The sequence below is a fragment of the Schistocerca nitens genome, chromosome 9 (genome assembly GCF_023898315.1).
Source record: "Schistocerca nitens isolate TAMUIC-IGC-003100 chromosome 9, iqSchNite1.1, whole genome shotgun sequence".
Taxonomy (NCBI): domain Eukaryota; kingdom Metazoa; phylum Arthropoda; class Insecta; order Orthoptera; family Acrididae; genus Schistocerca; species Schistocerca nitens.
The window spans coordinates 102943897-102960769 of record NC_064622.1 but is presented as its reverse complement, the minus strand read 5'-3'; the positions used below and the strand labels follow the sequence as shown (position 1 = coordinate 102960769).

General features: G+C 41.4%; 2 protein-coding genes across 2 annotated transcripts in view; one reads left to right on the top strand and one right to left on the bottom strand.

Moving 5' to 3' along the window:
• Nucleotides 1–2182: 2182 nt before the first annotated feature.
• On the bottom strand, nucleotides 2183–3137 carry LOC126203245 (proteasome subunit beta type-3). Its single transcript, XM_049937497.1, has 2 exons — nucleotides 2988–3137; nucleotides 2183–2904 (listed from the first exon to the last, which is right to left on the bottom strand). The coding sequence occupies exon 2, from the start codon at nucleotides 2888–2890 to the stop codon at nucleotides 2273–2275; it is 618 nt and encodes a 205-aa protein (XP_049793454.1). The 5' UTR covers nucleotides 2891–2904; nucleotides 2988–3137; the 3' UTR covers nucleotides 2183–2272.
• A 724-nt stretch (nucleotides 3138–3861) lies between these two features.
• LOC126204398 (TBC1 domain family member 4) overlaps nucleotides 3862–16873 on the top strand; it is a 914874-nt gene continuing 901862 nt past the window's right edge. The window contains exons 1-2 of the mRNA XM_049938770.1: nucleotides 3862–3992; nucleotides 4329–4611. Coding sequence (XP_049794727.1) covers nucleotides 4480–4611 — 132 coding nt within the window. The 5' untranslated portion in view covers nucleotides 3862–3992; nucleotides 4329–4479. The remainder of the gene's footprint in view (nucleotides 3993–4328; nucleotides 4612–16873) is intronic.

The following is a 16873-nucleotide window of genomic DNA, read 5'->3' as shown; positions in this document are numbered from 1 at the left end:
TACATCGTACCCACCATCCAGGATACATAAATATTAACCTCCTTCCATTTTCATGAGCTGAACTTCTTGTCCGCACAGAGAACGACACTCACTCAGTTCTCTTCAGTTAGATGTACCATCAAATATGTGATAGAGAAAGACAGAGAGAGGACTGGATTGTTTAGTCTGCTCAAACTCACCACAGAAATCAGTAGCTTAGCTTGAGGTCTAGGTTGCACTGGAAGTTGACAGTTTGGTTGTAACTGGTCTCAAACCACACAAAAATTATGTTTCACATCATATCTAATATTAACTTATTAAATTTTGAGAAAATCAGAAAACAAATCGAGTGCTTCATAACACACAACTCCTCACTTTTCTAAGTAGATCTTACTCCTAATATGTACCTTTTCAACATTCCTCTTAACAAACACACTCAATAGATAGCCATCTCTCTTTTTGAAATTGAAATAAATTAATTTGGAGAGGATTCATGTCAATATTTGATAATGAGGCTTCGACAGATGATGTAATGTTAATGATTGCTGTGATGTTCAGATTTTGGGGTGGACCTGTTACAGTTTTGTGACAGTTGGTATAGCCAACAAATTGGGGGAGGGGGACGTTGTGGAGACAGATTGATCTGTAGCTTAGCCTGAGGTCTAGGTTGCCCTGGAAGTTGATAGTTTGGTTGTGACTGATGAAACCAACAGACATGAAACTGTGAAACCTGATTATGGTGAAAAGCTGCTCCGCAGCTTGGTCAATTCGAAAATACCACCATTAGTGACAACGTGGTTTATGATGTTTGGCTTGTTCCCTACATCGCTGGCCAAAGCTACTGACTCATATATCGAGCATTCGTCTTTAACCAGAAGTTTAGCTGTATCATGACATCACTAAACTGTTTTGCTTTATGTGATAGCAGTTTACAAAGTACCAGACAAGGAAAGCCTTGTAGAAGAGAGGCATTATTTTTAAAAAATCCAAATGAATGGGTTTTCATACACAAACAAAAGAAACAAGTAGGCATTGTGGCCAAAAACCTAGTTGCCTTTTAAAGAGACATCAAGACCAAGAAAGAAACAGGGAAATGACTTCTTTCAGATCTCTAATGGTTCCATCTGTAGAAAAATCACCAGACTCTTATAGGGCAGCATCCAATCCATTTCACTACTATAAACAAAAATAAATGAGCTGTTTTCTATGGCCGAATACAATGTTGTCATCGAAACCTAGGGATACATCACACCCCACGCCAATGAATCACGCTAGTGAGACAGACAATCAGAACAGTGTAAGATGATATGTGCAAGGAAACCTAAATGAAAGAGCGAAGCAAACTGACTATCGTAATATGCTCCTTGGAGCACAATCAAGAAATAAGATGAAAGAAAATCGGTCGTCTGGAATTCAAGTTACTAGGATATCATAATTAGGAACTTACAATAAGAATTATAGCAAACTGGGTAACAGTGATGGAAGTTTCCTTTTTTTGAAAACCTGTGAGCAGTACTCAAATCAGTAAGTTAGCCACCTCATTTAGAAAACTGAGGGGATGCACATTGCAGACATGCAGGAAAAAGCAACCATGGATAAAAGGGAACAGGGAGCACTGGGATCTGACCTTGGTCAAAAACACCTTCCAACACTATAACTGAAGTACATGTAGTGACCACACTTAAAGACTACCCTTTGAGATACAGTTTTGCTGAAGCTGACCATGTTGGCCAATATAATACAAGTTCAAAAATGGAATCATCTTTTCTGTGAACCTAAAACATATCATTAGAGAAACATGTAAAACTGTGCAATAATGGTTTGCTACTCACCTCTCTGCGTTCAGCTATCGTGTACCTCCAAAATTCCCAGTACAATTCGTGTTACTTATAACAGCATTTCAGAAAGCAACTAACACCTACTTTACATCATAATTCAGTTTACACACTTCCATTAATTATGTTGATTCTCGTTAAATACTCTGTATATATATATATATATATGTTAGAGCTACTACTTACACTGTATTAATAAGTAAATAAACCTTAACACAACAAAAGACTATGAAAGGGTAGAATAGCAAGAGAGTGAAAAGGGGGAGGCATTATGGCACTGTTCTAGACACTAGTGTCAGTACTTAAACCGAGGGGAGAAAAGAAGAGAACATATCTATTGCCAAGGCCAAATTTACAAAAAACATGAATTTAAGGAAACACAGCTTTATTTGTTTCTTTATAAACAACGTAATGCACCAATCTCCAACAGACACACATTAGTTGCACTGGCTCTCCACTTAGTCCATTCTCGTCTTCAGCTGCTTCACGGTAACTTTGTTTTTTTCAATGATGTACACAACTGCTCCCCATCCGGAAATTGCATCTCTGTCAACAGCATTCAACAGTGCTTGCGATATGGCTTCGAAGAGCTCATCCGGACCTAGGTCTGGTCGCCACAGAGCTTCACACATTCCATAGAGTTGTTCAGTACAAGTTCCGCCGACTACAAAATCTTCTGGAATATTTTGGCAACCTATGAGGTCCATGTTACAAACAAATGGCTCAAACGTTTTAGGATCTAAACCCGCAATTACCGGTTCGACAAAGAAAGGACCAAATCTTTTCTCATAAAGTAAATTCGAAACCATTGCTGCAAATGTTTTAGGATGGATATTCCTGTTTTCTTTCAGCTCGTAGAGGTTAAGGCGAAACTTCAGCTTCTGATGCACGGTTTGCGTGTCGGAAGCTAAACCTGGCAAAGCCATATATAAATGTGGTCCCATCTCAAATATCTTCTTGAAGTCCGTTGACACTGTCTGAGCTTGAATTCCAAATCTTTTATCAGATGCTATAGCTACACAGTCTTTACCTTTCATTGCGATAATCGCCCCACCGTTATAGGCAAGTACAGACATTTCGGCGGAACTAACTGTAATAAAGAACGACACAATTAATAAGACACTATACAATCAAAATACAACGTTATGTTACAAAAATGTCTCATTTACCGACCTCAAATGACACAAACAGGCTCCAACACGAGAAACAAACAACTTGTATATATTCACTTGTAATGCTGCAGTTTCATCCAGAGTGTATACATATTCGATGTTGCAAAGATCACACGTAGCAGACACTCCAGTTTGACAGCCATTAAATTGCAATGTCGGATCATTTTTTTTAAATTAATTTCATATTCCTCGCATCCATGTTGCGAATTTATCCCTCAGATGTACAACAGTTACGTAAATATACGTTCAGAACAATAATCAGTTTAGCTAACGACAGGAAATCTGCTCCGGAAATTCTCACGTATATCCTCTGTTTATTTTCGGGTGAAGAGAACTGAATACAGTTTATAATAACTTTATATTTCCTGCAAGCAATTTAATCGTTAAACTTTCTAAACTAAATTTAAAATAAAATACAATTGAATCATTGGTAACAACAGCGATCACTGCTAATTCTTTCCTTTGTCCTTCAACACATATTAAAAAATCAGTCACTCTCTGTAAGTTTCGTAAACAATTTATTTTACTGGTAGATCTCTATCAAGCTACTATAGTAAAACTATTATATGACAAATTTAGTCTTACGTATCGTATCGGGCACACTAAGAAAGCCTGGACTATAATATTTCCATCTCCGCTTTTCGACTCGATAATCAGTAGCTGGAGCATGGATAATTCCAATGGATAATCGTCGTTTGCGAAAACAAAGATATAGTTCTGTGGTCCAGTGATATATTTTGTATGTGACGCGGACTTTTCAAGAGCAGAGTCGCGCGTTTACTGCCTAGCTTGTTTCTTTGAGCGGCCGCTAGATGGCACCGCCTTCTCTCTGTTGCCATATAAAACTACTTTGTTTCGGCCACGAGAGTGTCAGTTTGAAATGGGAAAGTGCTGTAAGTAAGGAAAACGTATGTCCAGTGAAATATACGTGAGCATAAGATAACGCAAAGCGAAAGACTGACATAATACAGGCATTCTGCAGTGCTGAAGCGTGTTAGACATGCAGGTAAAGCTTTCTTACTATTCTTTTTGAGTCACAGGTTTCCTCCGACAAGTAGCTTGCTCAGCTGTTGGCGTGGTTGTAAACAACGTGATGTTTGAGGCTACTGTAAACAAACGTATAATCTTCCTTACAGTTTTATATCAGTGCTATACGTCTTGGAACTGTTAAATTAATCTCGTTTCCTATTACCTTGTCTGTAATTACTGGTGTATAGTCACAAGAAACAGCAAATTCTTTAAATGGCGCAAGGATTAGTTTTGGATAAGTAAAATTTTTTCCCTGCTTCCTTAAATATTGTTAAACAATATATTTGTGATAATGGTGAATATCTCTTTGCAGATATTGAAAACTTCAAGACGGACGAAAGAATTAACAGAAGATTAATTTTCTACATCTGCAAGAAGTGGAGTGAATTGTGTTTGTGAAGTGAATTTTATTGCCGACTCCGTTGTGTGTTTATACTGTAATTCTCACGTATCGTGAATGCAAAATGGCAGGAGAAATTGATACGAAGTTGTACGTAGTGGAATATTTAGGAAGCACTCAAATAGACAAACGCTTTTCAAGACCTATGGTGCGATGGGTTATTGCAGAAATCAAGAAACGCGGTTTCTCCGAAAAGGTAAGGTACAGTTCTACTGGCCAGGGAGGGAGCTTTTGATATTTTCTGTGGATTACATATAATATGAAAATTTTTACCATGTACTTGGTGGCAATTGGTTTTATTTTCTTAAATATGAAAGGGATATTTACTCGGTGCGAACGCACATGTCGATGGAAGAAAAACATTGTCATATCATATAGCCCATCTTATATGTAAGTGTTTGCCGAAAATCCCGAAGATGGTTCTCGAATATATTTCTTTTTCTTAGTAAAATTATTCTTGTCAAGGTTGAAAACCAAAAGCAACTGCCAGCAGTTTTGTCGTCGCTTTGCAATGAAATTCTGTGATTAAGATACGGGAAAGGTGGCACTACGGCACATCATCGTTTGTGTTAGCCAAGTGTTTCATGATTTTTAAGGGTATGACACCAAAGTCCGGAAATACGTGTACGAATTATCTAGAATTTATTTTATTTCTTTCATGAACACAGAGCTATATATCAGTAATCACTGTTAACAATGTGTCCATGGTTGCAAGCTGGAGGACTTACGCGATGGAGCGAACACAAATCTACGGCTTGCTGTGATAATTTAGTTCTTTAATTGTTCGTTTGGCACACAAATGATTAAATTGACATTGAATTCTTGCTCTAGCAATGGATAGCTCGATTTATGTTTTGAATGATTTTCAATTTATGCCACACTGACGAAATTCCATTGGTCGCTAGTCACCACGCGTTTTTCTGGTAGTGTTGATGACATTTTTATTGATGTTTGCCTTATTTTTGGTAAACATGCGTTTGATCTGTCCTTTTTCAATGGGTATTAATGTCGGCGACGGACCGGTGCACAGTCAGCTGTAGCGCGGCGGCTGGAGCCGTTGTGACCCTGGGTTACACAAGGTCGAACTCCCACAGTTGCTTGTTGAGCACCCAGAGGCGACAGGATTGGTTGGTATGCACAATGACGGCGAGCTTAAAGATCTCTCCGAAATCTGAGGTGGTTCCGTCGGCGTACTACGTGCGAGAAGTATATAACCCCGTCGCATTCATTCCGAATTTTTTTTCCGGAGCATCCCGTTATTGGTGCCGAAGTCTTGTTCTAGCAGCAACGATTAAAGATAGTAACAAATGAAGAAATACAGGCTGTTCGTCTATAAAATTGCGAATCATTGTACACAGAAGCGATGCATTGCTGTTTCTTATTATTTCTCTTTTCTCCTATTGAAAGAATCTTACGTTCAAACTAACACCATTCCCATCTGTTTCCAGGTCTCCTAATACTCCTTCGACCCACTGCCTTGTAGTTACAAACTGTTTTTGGCATTCTATTTCCCATGCTCTTTATTTCCGTGGTTTTTGATTTTATCATCGGTACGATGATACTAATCTGTACAAGCTTTCCTGACTAAATTGTTTCTTACTAGGATAATGAATATCCTTTGATGTAAGGGATCTTTTCTCTATCTGGCTTTCGTTCTTTTTGGCATTAAGTTTTGCTTTCACAAAATAGGTACTGGTACAGCCATAACCATAGTCTGCCATGCTTTTATTTTCAGATTTCATTTAGTTGTTTAGGTAATAGCTTGTAATCTACAAAGTTTGTTCTAGAATTGCATTACTTTAGTTATGTTTTATATCAGTAGATTATCAGAGCAGATCTTACTCAGGCTATTTTTCGTTGTATACATGTAAGGTTGTATTGCAAAACAGTCTGGAAAGAAATGGCATTTAGTTGAAGTGTATAAAAACACTAAAATTAATAATGAAAACTTTGACACATTGTTCGTCCGTTCACCCGAAAGTATTCTTTGACATACTGATTGGAAATTGTAGTAACTGTTGACGCATTCAGCTGTATTTGTTTTCTGTAATTTGACAGTGATGGTACGTAGTGTTAAAATGGTGTTATTAGTCAATCTCTCTTATCTAGACATTTGCATGGCGACTGAACAACAAATACTGTACACAAAATTTATGCAAACATTTTGGTATTAGGTGTCAGTTCCACGTTAAATAATGTGCACCTCCCTAAAAAAAAAAAAAAAAAAAAAAAAAAACTGATCCTGTCTAACATACGTGACCACTGGAGTTGAGTACCAACGGACGCACGCATTCTCCAGAAAGAGAGTATTGCACTTGCTAAAGTTAAGAAGTTAGCGTATTCTCCCCGAATTATTGAATAAGCAATATATTGCGAATACGAAAAAAGCTTGGTAAATGGTCGCTTGGTGCAGTGAGTCTAAATTGACCCTCAACATAAACAACTTACTGCGCATAGATAGACAAAAAATCCTATTATTGTATTATACGACTGCAGATCAATTACTGAAAATAGTTACTTCGATAAAATATGAGGTTACCGTATGGAGCGATTTGAAATGAAACGACCACATAAAACTAATTGCAGGTAAGACAGACGCCACTGGGATTCATCGGAAGAAACTCACAGGAAATAGTCCAGGAAGTAATTACAAAAACCCTGGTCCGACCAGTACTTGAATATTGCTCGTCAATGTGGGATCCATCCGAGGTAGGATTGAAGCAACTGAAAAGATCCAAAGAAGAGCTGCGCGTTTTGTTACGGTTTCGTTTAGTAAGCACGAAAACGTCACAGAGATAAGCAACTATTGTCTTCAGTGGTAGGCGCAGCAGGAGGGGCGTTCTGCATGACTGTTAAAAAAGTTCCGAGAGGCTTAGTTTCCAGAAGAGTCAACAAAAATATTGCTTCCTCCCTCGTATATCTCCCAAAAAGCACATGAGGATAAAATCAGAGAGATTAAAGCCCACACGGAGGCTTACCTGTAAGCGGTCTTCCCGCGAACCACACGCGATTGGAACAGGAAATGGGAAGTGATTGTGGTAGAACACACACCGGAGTATAGATGTAGAGGGTACCATCAGTCTACATCTATTCTCTGCAAATCGTCTGACGATGTGTAGCGGAGGGCAGTCTCTGTACCACTGATACCCCTTTGCCTGTTCCGTTCGCGAATAAATTACTGTCCAGAAACCTCCGTGTGAGCTAAAATTTCCCAGTTTTGTCGTCTAGGTAAGTTTACGAGATCTTCATGGGCGGAAGAAGTAAGGCATTACCTGACTGTCCTTGGACTGTGTGCTTTCGGGATTTTAATAGTAAACATCACCGTGAGGCACAGTCCCTCTCTTGGAAGTTCTGGAATTTTGTTGAAAAAATAGAACACGTACTGAAGTAATTATGGTCGCACAGACATGACAGTAATTTTACCGCCGGAGTCAATATTAAGTTGTCATGTGAAAGAGACCGAACAAATTGTCGCTAACGAAACGAAATCAGTTTCAATTTATCCACAGAGACAGATCATAAAGGGCAGATCCTCGGTCAAGTTAGAAAAGAATGGAATACGAAAACTGACGCATCACCCCTGAAAAGAGTCACATTTACTCAAAACTCTACAGCTAAATCACAGCATACTTTCTTAACCGTTGCAGCCAGGTGGCTCTTTAAACTACCGATGTAACATGGTACTAGCAGTCTATTAACCAACGACTTTTGCGCAAAAAAAATTTACATAGAGGCTACCAGTAACAACAACAACAAAACCTTCCCTCCAAAAACTTGCGATGGCACTGAAAGCGAAATGCACTATCGCAAGCCGCAAGCGCGACAGATTTCAAATTCATTGAATGTATTCGCAGCTGCGATTACGGAGAACCAGCAGCTGTATAATTGAATGCCAATGAAAATTTGTGCGGGTCAGGGATTAGAACCCTGATTTCCCTCTATAAGCAAGCAGTCGTCTTAACAGCTTCGGTTATCGGTGCACGACTCACGGCTGGAGCAAAAATTCCATATGTCGTCGTCCATATCACAACCTGCAGTCGTACTTAACACGTATTCCCGTAGGAAGTCGCTGCCTGGCGTCGCCGTATAAATAAGACACTGCAGGGGCTGTGTTCTTAACAACACACTGCATGCAACAGCCAATACATATATAGTTCATAACGGCTGTAGTCACCACAGGGCCTGCATGTCTACATCTACATTTATACTCCGCAAGCCACCCAACGGTGTGTGGCGGAGGGCACTTTACGTGCCAATGTCATTACCTCACTTTCCTGTTCCAGTCGCGTATGGTTCGTGGGAAGAACGACTGCCGGAAAGCCTCCGTGCGCGCTCGAATCTCTCTAATTTTACATTCGTGATCTCCTCGGGAAGTATAAGTAGGGGGAAGCAATATATTCGATACCTCGTCCTGAAACGCACCCTCTCGAAACCTGGACAGCAAGCTACACCGCGATGCAGAGCGCCTCTCTTGCAGAGTCTGCCACTTGAGTATGCTAAACATCTCCGTAACGCTATCACGCTTACTAAATAACCCTGTGACGAAACGCACTGTTCTTCTTTGGATCTCCTCTGTCAACCCGACATGGTACGGATCCCACACTGATGAGCAGTACTCAAGTATAGGTCGAACGAGTGTTTTGTAAGCCACCTTCTTTGTTGATAGACTACATTTTTTTAAGGACTCTCCCAATGAATCTCAACCTGGCACCCACCTTACAATTTTATATGATCATTCCACTTCAAATCGTTCCGCACGCATACTCACAGATATTTTACAGAAGTAACTGCTACCAGTGTTTGTTCCACTATCATATAATCATACAATAAAGGATCCTTCTTTCATGCATGCATGTCCGAAGGAGCATTGCGTCTTACTTTTTAACGACCCCGCCACTGCAGTATGGTAAATTTCAAATAGTTCTTCTCAAAGGAACGTAAATACATTAAATTGTCCCATTATTGCCAAGATGAGTGTCACTGACAAGCTGTCACGGTGCAGAGAAGTGTGGGCTGATTTGAAACTTCCCAGATCAGAGTCCTGGTCCGCCACACAGTTTTAATCGGCCAGGAAGGTTCGTGTTGTTATAGCGACCAGTATTTACGGTGTTGAAAGGCAGCTGCAGTCGCCAAATCTCAACCGAGTTCCGGACCTAGACAAAATCCCGGTCAGATCGCATACAGAATTTTCAGGTGGTTTTGCAACGCTGCAGTACACCGAAAATCCTTCGACCTGCTGCGGAGGACCGACAGTTTCCCACAGCTGTGAAAAGAAAAATTACAGATCGCTCGTATCTTCAGTAAAGGCAGTGAAATTGTTTCTCGATGTTACTGCCCTATGCTACGTGCCTTAATCTGTAAAAGAATACCACATGTTGAAACACTGCGCTCTTCGCAGCAGATAACACGAATTTTGAAAACGTCGATCATTTCTCTCGACAAGAGCACTTCGCACACGATACACGTAACAAGAGGATCGCACCTATTCGTCATCACAGATTTCGCCCAAATTTATGGTACGTGAGGGGCTCGACCAGAAATGGAAGTGACAGAAGTAGGAACTGCAGATGGCCAATCGTTCAGAAAAGGCAGCATTTTTAGCGCCGGTGGGGCGAGGCATGATGCTATTCACGTCAGTGTAGTTTGCAGGCAGTAGCCGGCGCAACGAAAACAATACAGGACGGTAATCGGCGGGTCGTGGGGTCCAGTCCTTGTCCGGAAACATTTGTTTCTAATAAACCGAAATAACGCTCAGTCTGTCGTGTTAATTAATATTTTCATAAAAGGATTGAAAAGGAAAGGAAAATTTGGGATTGCAGAAAATAAATATTTAGAAAGGGTTGTAAGACGTACACGAGAACTTTGTATATAAAACTGGATACACAAGCTGTGACATGGTCGCGAATGGAATAGTGATCCGAAAATGTAGAATAAATTTCTTCTGTTTCATGCCTATGGTCACAATCTCCATCCCTCCTCGAATTTTGAATACAGCGTCTTTATTATGTACAGAATTCTCATACACCATAGATAACAATCAATTCTGTGATGTTTCTTGTGTTAGCCATGTGTCAACACGTCTCAAACCAAAGGTGGAAATTGTAGAGTTCTGCCACCTCCCCCCCCCCCTCCCCTCCGTTCCCCCTGGTTTGATTCCAGCAGAAGTTCAGAGGTTGGACCGCGAATGAATGAAAACGTGTCGCCTAGCCGGATGATTAACACTGGTAGAGTCCAGGTATGTCATCATGGTCACCGGCTGCTGGATACATGCACCGTGTAACGGACGCACGTCGGTGGGGGCAGGAAAGGGTGGGCGAAAAAGTCCCCGTACCCTCTAGTATCTAATGCTGATTGACTGGATTTGTTTTAGCACAAGTGCTTACTTACGTATTAAGCGTCCAATATATTGGTATGTTCTCCGTAAACACTTTCCCTACGCCTCCATGTTCTTCTTGAAATATTTTTGAGTATGTCCAGAGTTGTAGTGTGAAATGCATGCTCAACAGCATTGCGCAGTTCTTCTTCTGATGAACCACGATTTATCCACCGTCCTGAAAAATGTTCATTTAGGAGCTCGTGCACTGCAAGTGTGTAGTAACGCAGCGCTCCACCTTGCTGCAATCATACGCGTTCTGCTAGGCCCGTCTCCTCAAGCTGGAAACCACGTTTGTGACATATCTAAATAATTTGCGTCATTCAGTCCCTTGAAAAAAGTACGGTCCAAGATGTTATGTCATCGCTGTCCATATAATTACGTGAGGCGGGTTCCTTTCTAGATCCTCCGTGTAATGAGGATTCTCTTTGGCCCAAAAGACAATATTTCTAGTGCGTGAGCTGCGATTAATGGCACATTCATCTGAAAATGCAACCTTGGCACCTTCAGTGCGTTTTGAAACAGAGTTAGCAAAGCACGCCATGATGAAACGCGCACATTGTGGTCTGTGTCCCGCAACTCTTTAATGAACGTCGGTCGTAAAGGGTTGACCTTAGTCTTTTTTTTTTCATGTGATTTAGAGCTATTGTTCTCGGTATACCCAGTTCCGAAGTACGATTACGCGTCGAATTCATAGGAGACAATTCAGTCGAAGCAGACATTCTGCCACACGTTTCTTCTCGTGTCTACTTCCGGTCTTCAACACCGAAAGCACGAAGCACGTCTTTCCCTAACGAGAAATGTCGTCTTTCCTGGAATACTCCCATAATCTCTCTCATTGTCTGCCCTGCGTGTTGTCGTTCGTGCACCCACGTACTTAGCACTAAGCGCTTTTCAATACTGACACTATGTCGTGTCACATCGGCCGTGGCTGCGAAAATACGTAAACATGAATCCCATACGTAAACATGTATCCTAGCAATTGAGTCCAACAATTCCTAAGAGGTAACATAGCTACAAACCTGCATAATAAGATTTGATCCTAAACAGCGGTTACAGGAGTACGGGCATTTCTCGCCCACCCTGTACGATGTTATAGGGGACATAACACCTTCACTCCACGGTGGTAATAATGGAAGTGACCGCTGACAGCTGTGGACTACGAGAACGAAATTGCGGACAACCGACATCCATTCGTGCTTAGTCTTCCCCGACGGCGGCGACAATGAACGGGGATGTGCTCGAAACGTCACTTCTCAGGGAAAATTCTTCTTCAAATTAAAACCTATCTTTAATACTAATACACTTCATTTGTCCAGGAATGCCCTCTCTGTCTGTGCTGTTCTGCTTTTTATGTCCTCCTTGCTTCGTCCGTTGTTGTTTTTTGCTTCCAAGGCAGCAGAATTCCTTCAATTCGGCTGCTTCGTGGCCCCCAATTAACATAAGCTTGTCGCTGATCTCCTTTGTGGTACTCCTCATTACTTTAGGCTCTCTAGGTTTCTGTACATCAATCGGGAAAAACGGAACTTACAGCAGCAGAATGCGTGAATACTTTGTGAAAAGTTGCGGTCATTTATAATGCGCTAAAAAACTGATATTAGTCTTGACCGCCATGTTTATTAAATTTATACTGCCTTACGCGCTTCGGCCTTGTCGTTATATGTTTACAAGAGAAATGCATGAAAGAGTATTAGTGGAAAAACATTGATGAAAGGCATGTCGCCAAAAAATCGAACAAGAAAAGTAGAACTCACCAAAAATCTACAAAAATCAGACAATGGCAAATCCAGGATGGAATGTAACAATAATATGGGCAGTTGCTACTCACCATATAGCGAAGATGCTGAGTGGCACATAGACGCAACAAAAAGATTGTCAAAATTTCATCTTTCGGCCAACAAGGCCTTTTGTCGGAAACAAACAAAAACACACACACACACACACACACACACACACACGCAGAGGACTGCAGCCTCTTTTCAGCTGCCAAGTCTTTTTGTTGTGCCTATCTGCGACTCAGCGTCTCCGCAATATGCGTTGCTGCATCTGGATCACGGGGTCCCGGGTTCGATTCCCGGCCGGGTTGGAGATTTTCTCTGCCCGGTGACTAGGTGTTTGTGTTGTCCTCATTATGTCATCATCATCATCATCATCATCATTCATGAGTCGCTAAATTGGACTTCGTAAAGATTGGGACTTTGAACGGCTGCGCGTATGACCGCGCAGTTGAGCGCCCCACAAACCGATCATCATCTCCGCTATATGGTGAGTAGCAACTTTCCTTTCCATAATATTGTTAAAAAAATATCTACAAGACATTCTTAGGTAGAACGAAACAGAATTTGTCAAACATGGATACGAAGTATCTGGACTACGTTGCTTGATGCCATCTGAGTGTAAACTGACTCATTGTACAATCGAAGTATTAGCTGAAGAAGCCGCCACAACGCATACTCTACAGATTTTCTGAAAATTATGTGTTTTGAAGTACAGAAGTACTGACACAACTCACTGATACAGTGTAGTTTTAAATAACAGATAAGTCTGCTACATCATAGGATCGCTTTGTTGTCCGTCTGTTGGTTTGTCCGTCTGTTAAAAGCCTCTTTTTCTCAGGAATGGGTAGGCGAATCAAACTGAAATTTATCAAATACTATGGTCTACGGTCCCTTGGCGGTGTAAAACCTTTGAGCTTCTCAACTCCGCCAAAAGATACGGGTATTTACATCACATTTGTGATATTCACAAACTCACTCATTAAAACCTATAGCGTACGTCCCGTTGACCTGGAATCATGAAATTTGCAAGAAGCAAGGTGTCACAGTACAAGTAAGGGGAAAAATCCGATAATTGTTAAGTTGTGATAATATCACATGGAAAAATACATTTGTGCCATTAGAATTTAAATTGCACTCATCATTCGTCAGAAGCGAAAACATAAAAATATAAGTTGTCTTGTTTTAGTAAGCAAATAAAACATTTTCATTAAATCTTCCCTCTGCATATACATAAACTTATTTCCCCTGAACGCTCCTTTTTGTATATCCCGGCTAGTCTCGGGAAGTTTTGTAGAGATTTTGATCAGTCTTGGAATTCTTCGGACCGATATATTGCCAGTATCGAAAAGGCAGAAATCATAGAGATTCTCGAGCCCCGGGACGGATGAACTCTCTCTCTCTCTCTCTCTCTCTCTCTCTCTCTCTCTCTGCATAATTCAGTTTGCACTGAACCCTCAGTGCGCGGGTTCTGCTCGCGCTTGACCAATTTTATTTTTATTTTGTTATTTTATTTTACGCTCAATCTATGTTCTGTGTTCACTAGACTGTTTTTCGCCCTTAATTTTGATCCCACTTCTTAACTTACATTTGTAATAAAATAAATTTGCTCCACCTGAACTTTACATTGCTGAAGGTCATTCCATAATCTGCCATAACATCGGAATCTTGACCTCCACGTGACTTTTTCGGACTTCATTATTAAGGAAGTTGTGGACAAGGCTGGTCAATTATGGTGACAGTTTCTGCCAGCATAAACCCGGAAGCCGTGGCTATCTCGTCAACGCTTCACATAGAAGGAAACGCAATACAGCTGCATCCATGAATAACCCTGTTGAACGCGGCAGATTTCTTAGCTGAATGTTGCAAAATGCAACACTACCGCGTTCATTGTTAGTATCAATGGTCACAGGCGAATATAAACGCCATCACTGCAGCGATATTAGAACGACTTACTTAACCGGAAGGAGCGCAGCCGAAACATATCTACTGCATGCGGCTTCACGCCATGACACCTCGCAAACTGCTCAGTATGTAGGGAATGTAGCAAAGAACTTCAAAGCATTGTGCGTTGTTAGCAAAGTTCCGCTTTCGCCAGTGACGACCATTTTGCTCTGCCGAGCGGATAGTATCAATGCGGTTTTCCTCTTGTGCAATTCTACCCGGGAGCTCACAAGTTCAGTCTTTAGTAAGGCTCGTTTGAAAGTGTTAACTATTATGACAGGGAAAATATTAACTGCTAATGACCCATCCGACAGAAAGTGAGTGTCCGGGAGATGCAGAGATCAATCTTCCATGGGATGTATGTGCTACGCTCCACAAAATGGACGTCGTGAACATCCAACAAAGGTTCAAAACAAACTACTAACTTGCACAATGAACACTGAATGGAAAATGGAGCGCCACAATGGTCACCAAGGTTCGTACCGTCAAGATCGAAGGCGAAATTCGTGGGAGTTATAAACGCAGGACGTTCACCTAGGTATCCACTCCTAAAGACTGCATTCATCATCGTATTGGTTAAATGGTGCTGAAAACTGATGTAACGTGATGGCAAGCAATCTAATACGAAACAGTTTATCGTGAAACTGGCTACCTTCAAGGCGTAGCTGTAGATAGTGAGATATCTTTTGAAAGGACGGAAAAAAACAAACATCCAGAGGCTGAATATGTCGCGTGTTTCCATTTCATACGAACTGAAATGTCTCCCACTTTTCAGAAGGAATAGTTTGCTTTAAAGGAGTAGGATATTTTTTTATACATACGCATACCAGGAATGAAAGAAAAGAAAGTTATTTTGACCGGCTGCTGGCCAAAAACAGTGCTCATACAATAGTTGTAGTTATCTTCTGCTCTTTTTTCCACTCTTGAATTCTTTCTTTCTTTCTTTCTTTCGCTTTCGCCTTTTCCCGCAGCTTGCACAGGGTCGGCATGGTTACAACGGATTTGGCACGGTTAATGGAAAGGGGTGGCTGGATGCTGCCGCCACCCCATAACCCCCCCCCCCCCTTCAAGGACGGAATCCGTGTACCCCAGCTGTCTGCGTCTAGTGTAAGTCATGAATGAGCGTGAACGGTTTCGAGTGTCTGAGTCGTGTAACTGAGGCGGAACTTGGGGACTAGCCCGGTACTCACCTAGCGGGATGTGGAAAGCCGCCTAAAACCACATCCAGGCTGGCCGGCATACCGGCCCTCGTCGTTAATCCGCCTGACGGATTCGATCCGGGACCGGCGCGCCTACCCGAGTCCAGGAAGCAGCGCGTTAGCGCTCTCGGCTACTCTGGCGGTTTTTTTTTTCCACTCTTGCATGCTGAGACGTAAATATTCCATACTGCCCTTGCAAGATAACGCACACGAGAAAGAATCTTAGTGGGCAGAGCACCTCAGACTTCTCGCAGCACAGTAAATAACTTTCCAACCAATTTACCATCCAGATTAACAGTCGGCGTAATTATTTACGAATGCGTTGAGGCATTAATGTTACTTGATCTTGATACAACTTTCTTGGTATCTCTAATTTCCAGAGTTACTTGCGTATGCATTTCCTCCTCAGATTCCAATTGGTCGGAATTGAAAACAAATTCCTTCTTAAACGGTATGGTAAGTTTCTCACCGACAAATTTTCGAACCGGTTCCGCAGTTCGCTGTGCATCGTCAAGTTGACGCATTGTCTGAAATTTCGTTATCTTAAGTCTTCCAATACTGGAGCACTGTATGAAGTTACGCAACCATCAACTATCTCCGTTGAAATCACTATAATTTACGTAGCGCACAGTTTGATACACATAACGTAATAGATCACTATCATGCACATCCTGTCAATTGTATTGAACATCCTCGAAACGCGCAAACACCAGCTTTTGTAACAAGTGCGCCTTCTCCTCCCTGAATCTCCGTAGTTTCTCTTAAGGACTATACGGTCATAGTGGCGCGGACTTATTCCACATCTGTTTGTATATATCATGGTGCGGATGATATTTCACGTAGTTTAGATTGTCCTTTATTACGTTTCACTGAAGACGGGATTTGTGCCTTCCTGTCCGACGAGGATGATGAACTACATGGCTCAACACTTGTTTCAGTATCACTTCCATTTGTTAATCACGTATCGTCGTCACTGCACTCCTCAAGTACGTTGTCCGCACAATCTAGTGTATACAATGCCACACATTCCATTGGCTCATATTGTAGAAACGCTAATATGTCATCTGCCACTTCTTTCTCACTCTGCGAAATCCTTTGGGTTCCTTTCTGACGAACTGTCAATTTCGGTAAGTGTTGTTGCAGATATAGTGCAATGTTTTCTTTGTT